Source organism: Microcaecilia unicolor, chromosome 1 (genome assembly GCF_901765095.1).
Source record: "Microcaecilia unicolor chromosome 1, aMicUni1.1, whole genome shotgun sequence".
Lineage (NCBI taxonomy): Eukaryota > Metazoa > Chordata > Amphibia > Gymnophiona > Siphonopidae > Microcaecilia > Microcaecilia unicolor.
In genome coordinates, this window is record NC_044031.1 from 563,686,653 (window position 1) to 563,700,023 (window position 13,371).

The window sequence follows — 13,371 nt, forward strand, 5'->3', positions numbered from 1 at the left end:
TCGATCCACTTTGACGCTGGGACTTCCATTCCAAATTCCTCAGCCACAAAAGGTGCTGATGACAGATGCATCTCTCCTGGGATTGGGGGCTCATGTAGATGGGCTTCAAACCCAAGGTGTTTGGTCCACCCAGGGAACGAATCTTCAGCTCAGTCTCCTGGAGCCTCGGGCGATCTGGAATGCTCTAAAGGCTTTCAGAGATCGGCTGTCTCATCAAATTGTACGCATTCAAACAGACAATCAGGTTGCAGTGTATTGCACCAACAAGCAGGGGGGCACCGGATCACACCTTCTGGGTCAGGAGGCCATCCAGATGTGGCATTGGGCTTACCAACATGACATTTTCTTTTGAGCCACTTAACTGGCAGATAAAAATATACCCTGGCCGACAAACTAAGCAGGATATTACAACCACACGAGTGGTCTCTCAATATGGGCATAGCCCACTACAGCTTCAGATTGTTGGGGCACCCTCTCTGTGGGTCCTTTGTCACTCAGATGAACCACAGAGTCCCTCAATTCTATTCCAGGCTTCAGTTCCATGACGGACTAGCGTCAGATGCCTTCCTCTTCAGTTGGAGGGACAGGTCTTCTGTATGCGTATCCTCCCATACCTCTAGTGGAGAAAACTTTGAAACTCAAGCAAGACCATGGAACCATGATTCTGATCGCAACATACTGGCTGCAGCAGATATGGTTCCTACTTCTTCTGGAGTTATCCTCTGAAGAACCGTGGAGATTGGAGTGTTTTCCGATCCTCATCACGCAGAGCGAGGGGTCTCTTCTACATCCCAACCTCCAGTTTCTGGCTCTCACAGCCTGGATGTTGAGAGCCTAGAATTTGCTTCCCTGGGTCTTTTGGAGGGCATCTTCCAGGTCTTGCTGGCTTCCAGGAAAGACGTCACTAAGAGGTTCTATTCGGATGCTATTCTTTCAAATGGAGGCGGTTTGCTGTCTGGTGTGAGAGCAAGGCCCTAGATCCGCTTGCTTGCCCTACACAGACCCTGCTTTAAATACCTTCTACACCTATCAGAGACTGTTCTCAAGACCATCTCCAAAAGGGTTCAACTTAGTACAATTAGCGCTTATCATCAACGTGTAGAAGGTAAGCCCATCTCTGGACATCCTCTAGTTGTTTGCTTTATGAGAGGCTTGCTTCTGTCAAAGCTCCCTGTCAGACCTCCACCAGTGTCATGGGATCTAAATGCCATTCTCGCCCAGCTGATGAAAGCTCCTTTCGAGCCACTGAGTTCCTGCCATTTGACGAAGTACTTGACCTGGAAGGTCGTTTTGTTGGGGGCTGTTACTTCATCTCATAGGGTCAGTGAGCTTTCAGGCCTTAGTGGTGGATGCACCTTATACTAAGTTTCATCACAACAGAGTAGTCCTCAGCATGAACCCTAAGTTCTTACCGAAGGTGGTGTCAGAATTCCATCTGAATCAGTCAGTTGTCTTGCCAACATTCTTTCCTCAACCTCATGCCCATCCCGGCGAAAGTAGCTTGCACACCTTGGATTGCAGGAGAGTATTGGCGTACTACATGGAGTGGACCAGGCCCCACAGACAGCCCGCCCAAGTTTTTGTTTCTTTTGATCCCAACAGGATGGGGGTCGCCATCAGGAAATACACCATTTCAATTTGACTGACAGAGTGCATTTCCTTCACTTATGCCCAAGCTGGACTGGCCCTAGAGGGTCATGTCACGGCTCATAATATCAGTCATGGTTGAGTTGGTAGCCCACTTGAGGTCAGCCTCCATTGAAGAAATTTGCAAGGCTGCGATGTGGTCTTCAGTCCACATATTCACATCACACTACTGCCTTGAGCAGGATACCCAGCGCGACAGTCGGTTTGGGCAGACAGTGTTGCAGAATCTGTTTGGGGTCTAGAATCCAACTCCACCCTCCTAGGACCATTTTATTCTGTTCCAGGCTGCACTTTCATTCAGATTTTATATAGTTTCAAATTAATCTGTTGTTATGTCCTCGCCATTGCGAGGCTCAGTTGCTCCATTTTTGTGAGCCGGGATGCTAGGGATTCCCTGCTTGTGAGAATACATAAACCTGCTTGTCCTCGGAGAAAGCGAAGATACATACCTGTAGCAGGTATTCTCCGAGGACATCAGGCTTTATATTCTCACAGTCCCTCCCACCGCCCCTTGGAGTTGTCTCCTCAATTATTTTACTTTATTTTTGCTGTAGTATTAAACTGAGGAGACTGTGTTTGCATGGTGGGCGGGAAGGCACACGTGCATGCGCAGTGGAGCATGTCTCCTCAGTTTAATACTACAGTGTCTACTTAGTCCCAAACCAGGCAGTCTAGGTCGGCATCATCCACTTCTGAGAATATAAAGCCTGCTGGCTTCGGAGAATACCTGCTACAGGTAAGAATCTTTGCTTTTCTGCTTTGTTGTGAACAATACTGCCTAATCGGAGGGGCTGCACAGGGTTCTAAATTGCTGACAGCTCATTACTTCTCAGTCTCTATCTGCTGGCATGGGGGCATAACCCAAGCACCTGGACTGGTCTGGAGGGATTTAAGAAAAGAAAATGAACTGCTAAGACCTAATTTATCCATTCATGATGTTTAGAAGCAAGGGAGTATGGGCAGCAAACTGCTCTGAGCTGGCCACGTAGGAGACAGAGAAGATAAATGGAGAGCTAAGTGAGGAAAGGGTAGGTGAACCTGGAGAAATGATTGTGAGGTTGAGGAAGTGTGAGAAAACAGGGCTGAGCAAAATGAGGAGGCTGTAAGCAGGGCTGAGCAAAATGAGGAGGCAGTAAGCAAAGGCAGAAGAAGTGGGACCAAAGGTTCTGGAGGTGATATGAATGGGGCCTTAATGGGGTGAATGAGTATGGGTGAATGATGGTGACTGCAGATAGTTCCCTCTGTCAAGTATGAGCAGACCTGATATTGGGAGCAGTGTTTTTCATCTTTTGGTTAAAACAGGTTTGAAATGGTTTAACAGGATTTCCCTAGTATTTTATGTAAGTTATTACTTAACATGCAGTGGTTACAGCAAGCTAATACTGTACTACATCTTTATGGGGGAAAGTGTTTTTCCTCCACAGGGTCTAGAGAACAATTTTTTTTGTCTTCCACTGGATCTCAAAGAAATTTTTGAAAATCACTGCAGTAGGAGATGAGGTAAGGTGGATGGGATATGTGGGAATCGCAGCCTATCATGTTCGTAAATCTTGGTCCATTTAAAGAGATGCAGTGTCAACACTAATGCTGTGTGCCTGGCTTTCAATGTCATTGAAGCTTGGTACATGAAGGTGCTGTGCCTAGTATCCAGAACAGTTGGGTAGTGCTGTCAGCATCCTAACATGACCTTTTTCACTCTGCAGATTGTTATGGGGTTTCTCCCTTGCTGCTTCTGAGATGCTCTTTTTTTTTTTTTTCTTAGGCTGAATTGGGAGATTTAGAAACGTGGCAGGAAAACACAAATGCCTGGGAGGCAGAGGAGGATGCTGCCTGGCAAGCAGAAGAAGTTCTAAAGTAAACTTTCTAAGCTTAGACATTTAGGGTTCCTTTTACTAAGCTGTGGGAAGCACTAACACGTGCTTGCCACAGCTAAAAATGCTTTAATGCGGGGCACACTCAAGCTTGTGAGCCCTTACCGTCTACAAAATAGGTGGCAGTAGGGGCTGTCACGCTAATGGGAAAATTTAATACGGGGCCATTAATAAAGGACATAGAAAAAGCAGGCATTTTATCCTGCAGTGGGAATGACCTGCTTAAGGACGTGCTAAAGCAACTTTTTACTGCAGTTTGGTAAAAGGGCCCCATGAGTAGATAGCTATTATCCCCTTTATTTAAAAAAAAAAAATCAGCCAGCTGTTCTTGGAGTCAATTTTGTGTACTTTTCTTAAAGCTAAAAAAAAAAAATTGAAATATTTACTATCTGCATTTTAAGAGACTAATGCTTGGCGAAATAGATATTTTTGTCAATTATGCTGTAATTTTGGATGATTTTTGAATTCTTTGGTTTGCACACATGTACATATTTATTCTCTGTCATCTTGCAGTACCTTTCAGAATACATTTATAAAATGCTGCAAGAAATGGTCAGGCCTGTTCTAAATTGAAACATCAGCTTATGACCAAAAGATGAAGAAGAGGGAGAATTTGTTTTCCGAAAGGAGGGAAGCTTATACAATCATTCTGGCTGCCAGCCTGTGTTTGTCCCCTACTAATAGCTTTCCTATTGGTTTTGCTGTCAACATCAAGAAATATCAGTGAGACAGCTGTGCAACTTTCGAGCGAGAACTTATCTATACAAAGTTGTATATTTACTATCGCTGAATGTGCATACAGTGGTGGAAATAAGTATTTGATCCCTTGCTGATTTTGTAAGTTTGCCCACTGACAAAGACATGAGCAGCCCATAATTGAAGGGTAGGTTATTGGTAACAGTGAGAGATAGCACATCACAAATTAAATCCGGAAAATCACATTGTGGAAAGTATATGAATTTATTTGCATTCTGCAGAGGGAAATAAGTATTTGATCCCCCACCAACCAGTAAGAGATCTGGCCCCTACAGACCAGGTAGATGCTCCAAATCAACTCGTTACCCTTCAATTATGGGCTGCTCATGTCTTTGTCAGTGGGCAAACTTACAAAATCAGCAAGGGATCAAATACTTATTTCCACCACTGTATGTGTGGACATTCAACATTGTTCATATATAGTTATTAGTACCAACTTAACTTCATGGCTTTTCTTATGGTCCTAAGTCCATTAAGCCCAGTGGCCAGTCTGGGTCACAAGTACCCTGCAGGTCCCACAGGTAGTCATATAAATTTATACCTGTTATTCATATATCCATATTAAAAACTTAGAAAATGATGGCAGATAAAGGCCATATGGCCTATACAGTCTACTCCACCATACCATTTACTGTTTTATTTCCTACACCCAGAAGGCCTTTCCTCAGACCATTTTTTTCCTCAAAATATTTTACCAAATGCCACTGGGGGACTATCAGTCACTGTTGTCAATGACACCATTTACTATCGCATACAATTTTTTCACATTCTTATAATCGGTTCCTATTTGGCGTCTATAAAACTTCAATTTAGATTGTCTTATTTTGATCTTATAATCTTTTAATACTTTCTTCCACACTTCCTTATTTTCCTCCATTTTATATTTTTTCTACCTTTGTTCACTTCTTCTGCATAGTCTTTTCAGATGCGCTAGTGTTTTTAGCTCGCACATAAAATTAGCATGTGCTAAAAGCTAGAGACACCTGTCTTTTTAGCGTTTAGCACACGCTAAAAACGCTAGCACGCCCTTAGCACTACTTAGTAAACAGGACCTTAAGTTCAATATTGAACCAGAGTACTACCTTTTGTTTAATTCTTTTTTTTCCTCATTTTCTTTGGGGCTATTTCATCTAAATACTTCCACAGTTCTTTCTTCCCACTCCAGCAAAAAATTAGGAGACTTAACATTCAGAGACTACAAATTATGATACATTCTGAGACCACAAATTATGATACATTCTGTCCCAAAACGTTTTACCATCAATCTTGCCTCGACTTTAATAGCACTTTCCTTCCACTTAAGGGTAAACTTTGGCCTATAATGATCTGACCATACCACTTCTTTCCAACCATAATCCTCTTAAAACTCTTGAACCTCTGAAAACCTTTATGCTAATAGGTCTAACATATGGCCTTTTACATGAGTTGATGGAACAGATGAACACTGGAAATCCCACAATTGTAGGAAATCCTTACAGTCTTTAGTGTTCTCACTTAAATCATCTAAATGCAGATTTACATCTCCAATTAATATTACATTAAAACTTGAAACACACATTCTTGAGAAAATCCATGAAATCCTCCTGAGCTTCTTTCCATTTACTAGGAGGGTTTCTGCCAGGTACTTGTGACCTGGATTGGTCATTGCTGGAAGCAGGATACTGGGCTAGATGGACCATTGGTCTGACCCAGTATGGCTATTCTTATGTTAGGATGATAAAATACAATGCAGCATAAATGTCCTTTCAAAGACTCATCCCACAATTTACAAGTAATAATTTCCAAGTAGGGAGAAATAAATTCTGACATTAATTCCATATTAAAAAAAGATCTATACATCATTGCTATGCCACCAGCTCTCTTTTCTCTAGGCAGATGGATAATCTTACAGCCTATGCCAGCGGTTGCCAGCGGCTCCCAAACTGTGTGCCGCGGCACCCTGGTGCGCTGCAGCAAACTCTTAGGGGTACCCTGGCAAATCTTGACCTCCCTCCAGCCACCACCCGAACCCATCCCTGCCGCTTCTTTAGATCATCAGCAGCAAAACAAGCTGCAGCCACACAGGGCTGGACTCTTCATAAATGCGCTGATGATCCTGCCCCCTTGAACATCAGTTCCTGTTCCGGGGCACATCAGGTAGCGCATGTATGGAGCTTCTGGTCCTGCATGGCTGCAGCTTGTTTTGCTGCTGCTCATCTGGAGAAGCAGCAGTGGCAGGGAGCCTGAAGTGGAGTCGCACCCCCCCGGCTGCTCCAGGTGAAGGTAAGCAGTGGAAAAAAATGCATGTTTGGGGAGGGGAGGGAGGCAGTAGAGAACTGTGTGGCTGGGGGAGTGGAGGCCTATGTGGGGGTGGGGGGGGGGTGCCCTGAATTGAAAAAGTTTGAGAACCACTGGCCTATGCTATATGAGTCCCTCAAGTTTTTGCAGACCAAATGTATGACCTTGCATTATTTAACATTAAATCTTAGCTTCCAAATTCTAGACCATTCTTCAAGCTTTCCTGGATCCTTCTTCATGTTATCCACACCCTACTGCAGATTTTGTTGTCATTCACAAAGAGGCAAACCTTAGCAGTTAGCCCTCCCACAATATCACTTTAAAAAATGTTAATTGGACCAAGAACAATGCTTGCTGTACACCATTGGTAATGTCTCTTTCCTCGAGTGAGCTCCATTTACTTTGTCGCCGTGGGATGCAGGGGTGTAGCCAGGCACCCAATTTAGAGTGGGCCAGGGCCCAAGATGGGTGGGCAAAAGAACTCTGCCCTTGCCCCACAGGCGATTCGGTTTCTCAGACACACTCCACCCACTCCCCTCCCCACCCCGTTTACCTTTTAGCAGATTTTCGCCAGCAGCCAGCACAGACTGATATACACTGCTCACAGCGGCCCCAGAACCTTCCCTCTGATGAACTCTTGCCTATTCAAAAACAGGAAGTTGCATCTGAAGGAAGACTATGGGGCCAGCGTGAGCAGTATGTATTGGTTGCTGCTCACTGCCGGCAAAGGTCTGTTATTTAAAAGATATACGGGAGGGAAAGTTGTTTGGAGTTTTGGGCTGGTAGGACTTGGGGATCCCCGCCAGCCACATCTTAGGTGTGCTGCTACTGGGTGAGACGGGGCCCACTTGTGGCTACTCCACTGCTGGGATGTAAAGGTTGAAGGACCTAAGCAAGGGGGGGAGCAGCATGCAGCCTGACAAATTTTATGAGGCCCACAAGCAGATCTCCCCTGTCCCTTCTGGTCCCGCAGGACCTAAGAAAAGAACCTGGCACAGCTCGCTCAGTACCTGCAATTTACTTTGGTGCAGAAGAGCCTAGGCGCCATACGCATGAAGGACTTCCTGGTCTCGCCCCCTCTGATGCATTCCATACATACTGTGTGTGCATCAGAAGGGGTGGGACCAGCAGGTCCTTCATGCATATAGTGCCGAGGCTGTTCTGCACCAAAATAAATTGCCGGTACTGAGTGAGCTGGGCTAGGTACTTTTCTTCAGTCCTGTGGGACCCTTGCAGTGAGTGAAGGAAAGGGACGAGAGGTGATGTTGGAATGGGGGAGGAGGAGTGATAGAGGGAAACTGGTGCACATGGATAGTGGGGCAAGGAAGAGAGAGGAGAACTGCTGCACATAGATTGTGGAGCAGGTGGATGGAAGGGGGGAGGGTAGGAAGCAGTGATGCAGGAGACCGTGGAGGGTGGGGAGGTAGATGTGGAGGGTGGGGAGGTAGATGGGGAAGAAGAGCTATGAAGGAGACTATATGTGGGCAAAAACTTTGTGGGGGAGATTTTTTGTGGAAGAATTTTGTGTGTGGGGGGGGGGAGTAGGATGAATTTTATGTTTGTGGCCCCCTAGGGATAGTGCTGATGTTCATGCAGCCCTTCATGTAAAATGGTTGCTCACCCCTGGTCTAAGCCATTGCGCTCTTTCAAAGAACCAGACTGTCCCAGGACAAAATATTTGAGTTCTTATTAATAGCAGGGGAAGGTGGAGTGTGGTCAGTGGCGCTTAAAGAGGATCCACTAGGAGTTAATTATAGAACTTGAGGACTCGAAGCTTGAGATCCACCAAATACCACATGTCTATCCGTGGGGTATTTAGAAACCAGTGTGAAAACTATTGGACCTTTCAATTTCACTTTGTGTTTTCCCATAGAGGCTGCTCGACCCCAATACAACAAACTCAGTTCAAAAGTACAAGGAGGAAACAAACTCGCTGAACTCTCACCGGCTCTCCAAAGGAGCTCCCAAGGAGCACAACCTAACCTCTCGGTATACTTCTGCTACCATTTGCCGTACTGCGGCTTGATTTTAAAAGCTCACAGCTTGGGCTAATGATATCAGCAGGAAGCACCTCCTTGCTTGTAAGGTGTAGGGTCCAGGTTCTCCTCCTGCATCTTTAAGCCACTGCAACTCCTTCATGCCCTAAGTTTTACTCATTGTGGCTTGGGTTGATGATATCAGCAAGAAACACCTACTTGCCTGGAAAGTGAATTCTGGGTTCCGTGTTCTTGTTCTGCACAGGTAAGCCACTGCAGCTCTTCCATGCCCCCAACTGCAGCCTTTTAAATTGATATTTCAGCAATCCACAATACATGTTGTTAAATTAATCTAATCTAGTTGTTACAAAGTGTGTATCAGGGTTGCCAAATCACCAGAGTTTTGACATAATTTCAAATGCAAAGGAAATCCTCATTACAGGTGTTGATCCCCCAACAAAAATCTGCATCTGACAAAACTAAGTTCTAGAAAATGGTGGCAGAAGAAGAAAATACACCTCTTCAATCTGCCCATCAAAACAAACCGTTTCTGTCTCTACAACCCCTTCTTCCTCCGATGTTCTGTGCTTGTCCCATACTTCGTTGAATTCTGATACTGTTATTTTGTCTGTCACTTCAACTGGAAGGATGTTCTGTGCAACTACTACTATTTCTTTAAAGAAAGGAATCCTATTTAGAAGGCATAGACCCAAAGGAGCTTAGCGGTGATTAGATGGCAACACCAGTAACTAGGAAGCAAAGCCAGTGCTGGGCAGATTTCTGTGGTCTGTTCCCTGTTCGTGGCTGGACAGATTCAGCTTCAGTAGCTGGAGAACAAGGACAGTGCCGGGCACACTTCTGCAGTCTGTGCTCTGATCGTAGCTGGACTGATTTGGATGGGCTGGAGTGGGGCTTCAGTGACAATTTCAGAAGTTGGAGAACAAGGACAGTGCCGGGCAGACTTCTGCAGTCCATGCCCTGAAAATGGCAAGGACAAATCAAGATCAAGTATACGTATGTAGTTTCACATCATACCTAATGCTATGAATTTATCTTGTTGGGCAGAGTGGATAGATTGTACAGGTCTTTATCTGCCATTTTCTACTATGGTACTCCTGCATCTGTCTCCTTTCACTCCCATCCTGTAGCCCCCAGTTCTAGAGCCTCTTTTCTATTGAAAAAGTCCTAACTCCTACCTATTTATACTTGGAGGTATCTCTCTTTCCTGTTTCTCCTCCAGGGTATACATTTCTAGGTCTTTAAGTCTGTTCCATTATGCTTTAAAATGAAGACGGTGAACTATTTTAGTAGCCTTTCAAGTTTAAATCATCTCTATATGGTTTGTATGTTTTGATGGGTTGGTGGAATTGCACACAGTACTCCAAATGAGTTCTTACCAGACACACATCATCTCCTTTTCCTGCTGGCTATTCCTCTCCTGATGCAACAATCACACTTTCTATTTTTTTTCCATTACCTTATCTACATGGGCATCTTAAAATCATCAGTAGGTTTGTTCCTAGGTCCTGATCTTGTTTTTGTGCACAGAAAAACTTCATCTCGTATACTGTTATGCCTTTGCAGCCCAAATACGTAACTGCATTTTTTATCATTAAATCTTAGCTGCCAAACCCTAGACAGTTTCTCAAGCGTCACTAGATCCTTTATGTTTTTTGACACCTTCCAGGATATCTATCCTGTTCTGGAATTTTATATCATCTGCGAAAAGGTCAACATTTCCCAACAGATCCTCTGCAATATTGCGTACCAGTGGACTATTCTTTTCAATATTTTTTAACACCTCTTTGATTGGAGTGAACTCCATTTATCACTAACCTTTTTGTCATCTCCCACTCAATTAGTTCCTTAGTGTGTCACTTTTGGGCATATAAAGTGGCCTGTTTCAAGGAGGCTCAGTTTAATAATTACCTTGCTGAAAGCCCACACACGTGTGTATGTGTACCTTCTGCAAGTTCACATTTAACACAGCATTTGGTTTCAATGGCCTTTAGTTTTCAAGCTCATATGAGGTGTGTATAGACATTCTCTGTCAGATTTTTATTTATTTATTACTTGTACTTTCCAAACAACTCCATCCACCAGCTATCATACATTTTGCAAGACTACTTTGGAAGTCTTCCAGTGATACTTTCATGTTCAGACTCCTTTCTCATATTCTAATTGTGTCTTTTAAATATATCCTTTGTCTAATATGCTACATCCTAATACTCTCCTCTCTAGGGCACCCAGTCAAAGAAATTAGAATTGTCTAACAAAACCCACCTCTGACAAAATCAAGCTGCCTCAGAACTTGTAATTCTCTGCTAACTGTATACTGCCCTGCAATGGCAGAAGTAAATCATCTTATGCTCAAAAGAAATTAAATGCCTTTCTGTAATCTAGGAAGTGTGTCCCATCATAATATGTATTGGATTTCTGCATAGCCCCTTCAGGATCCCCAATATCTCAAAGGCAAAGGCAGTAAGTTCTGCATGCCTGGTAGATCGCTACATTCAGCCTTTGCTCAGCAAATTACTCTTCCTTCTGCTGCGATGGCACATTTATCTCCGGATTCTGTAAATGGTGTGCAAAATTGTGCACTATCCTGATATGTGCATAAAACTAAATGGGCTACCAAGCCAATTAGCACCAGTAATTGGTTGCTAATAATCAATTTACTGGCGTGAATGGGCAGCAATTTAGATATGCGGGCACATCCTGATAAGTGCTAAAGATCCGTTTACAACTCAAGAGGGTGTGGCCATTGGTGGGGCAAGGGAGCGTCAGAGGTGTTCTCTAAAGATGCATGCAGTACGCTTGCCTAAATTACATGCCAGGATTTACACCATTTTAGTTGGTGTAAATTCTTGTGCCCAAAGTTTGGTGTGGAAATCGGCTCTTAAGTGCTATTTTATAAACAGTACTATTTATAGAATAGTGGTCTGCGTTGATTATTTTTTTTTTTTTTCCAGCACCACTTACTGAATCTAGTCCTTAGCCTCTATGCAGAAACACGTGATGTTTTGGTGGTGGTTTGGTTAGCTCCTGTCCATTGGAATCATGTCCAACAATATGTGAAGATTAACTTTCTTTGCATAAATTTAAGAAATTAATAAGACGTAGTTCAGATTGCTTGTGTTGTGGTTGTGGAGTGTGGTTCTTGAGATAAGTGGTGCACCTGAGAGTATTAAGATAAGATTATTTTATGATTCTACTTGTTTTAATAGATACTTGTGGATGAGTGACTTTTGGTTGTCTCTTTACTGTTCTGATTTGGAGTTCTTTTCTTTTGTCATTTTATTGTTCACTTCCTGTCCTTTGTTGAATAAGTGAGGTATATATCAAACAAAGGTAAACATAAACTTCCTTCTTTCTACCATTGCAAACAGTATAGGTACTTTTTAAATATTGACTGTCAAATTTTCATGGCATGTCAATAAGGTTCATGATAAGGGTAGTTTTGGGGTATCTACGTATTCCATGAATACACGTATGCCACATAATTTTGATTTTTGAATTTTATTAGATTTAGTTGGTATTTTCTTTAATAGTAGCCCATGGTGAGTTGAATTTTACTACACTATCCCTTTCAAATATCAAGGTGGCCAAGAGGAGTTGGCCATAGGTAATTTTTTTTACCAGATGTATATGCACATTCCAGAAAGAAGGTTCCATTAGTTCAGTATGGAAGTTATAGTTTCTATTTTCTGTGAAAAATATTTATTACCTGAAGTGGATTTAAGCTAGACCCAAAATCTGATTTACTGCTATTATCAGTTAGCAAGCTGGATGAATCAGCCACGCCAATGGGTAATGTTATACAACATTGTTGACAAGGAAATTATACTTTTTCTAAGAAGTCATTATCGCTGTCTCAGGTTTTCTCATCCATTCAGGCATTTAGATGCAGTTCTATAGTATCTCTATCCAGTGGTGTACCTAGCTTGGTTACCACCAGGGGCAGAGCACCCCTCCTTAGGCCTATCACACCCCCTCCTCTGGTCCTCCCTCCTCCAAGCAGTAAGTGTGTGCATTGAGCAGTCATGGAGCTGCTGTCAGCTCTGCTGATCCCCTGCCCCTATGATATCAACTTCCTGTTCCAGGGCAGGGAACCGGTAGAGCCGACAGCCATGCGCCTGTAAACTGTGGCTCCATGACTGCTCAATGCACCCCCTTATTGGCTGCACCTGGGGTGGACCGCACCCAGTGCCCTGCCCTTGGTACACCACTGTCTTTATGTTACTTTTAAGAGCATTTCTATAAAGTAATACATAAATGTTTTAGTGTGTAACTACACGGGGCACTTGCCTTATTAGTTAGAATAAAATGTAGTTAATTCTTTAGTCAAATTGTAAACTTAGTTGTGCTGCTAGACCATAGAATTTCTTGTTAGATATTGTTTGTTTATTTGTAGTGTTGGAGAAAGAGAGAAACCTCATTCCCAACCTATGACACTGACTGCGGGAAGTAGCAGAAGGCAAACAAAACTAAACACAAGAACTGACAGAGGGAACTGTTGGGACACTGAAAGCACAAGCGTGTTTCAAAACCTACCCTTGAAAGAACCCCTGCAACGAAACCCAAATCATGGATTATAAATTAATCCCTCATTATAGTTTACTATACCGCCATTAGCTAACTCACAGATCATAGCAGTGTACAATTTCTAAAAACAAGAAGAAAACAGAAAGGAATACACTATGAATAGGACAGACCGGAAGGAACTCACACAAGAAAGAGATCAGGTCAGAGAGGAATAGAGAAGGGAGGAGAACAAGGAAAAACAGAGTTAAAGGTCAGGCCAAGAAGGAATAGGGTGAAAAAGTATGGAACAGAAAGAGAAG

General features: G+C 43.3%; 1 protein-coding gene across 8 annotated transcripts in view; it reads left to right on the forward strand.

Annotated features, from left to right (window-relative positions):
- EBAG9 (estrogen receptor binding site associated antigen 9) overlaps positions 1–13,371 on the forward strand; it is an 84,156-nt gene that overhangs the window by 66,676 nt on the left and 4,109 nt on the right. For all 8 annotated transcript variants that reach the window (XM_030218154.1, XM_030218173.1, XM_030218190.1 and 5 more), the window contains one exon: positions 3,410–3,501. In XM_030218154.1, coding sequence (XP_030074014.1) covers positions 3,410–3,501 — 92 coding nt within the window. The remainder of the gene's footprint in view (positions 1–3,409; positions 3,502–13,371) is intronic.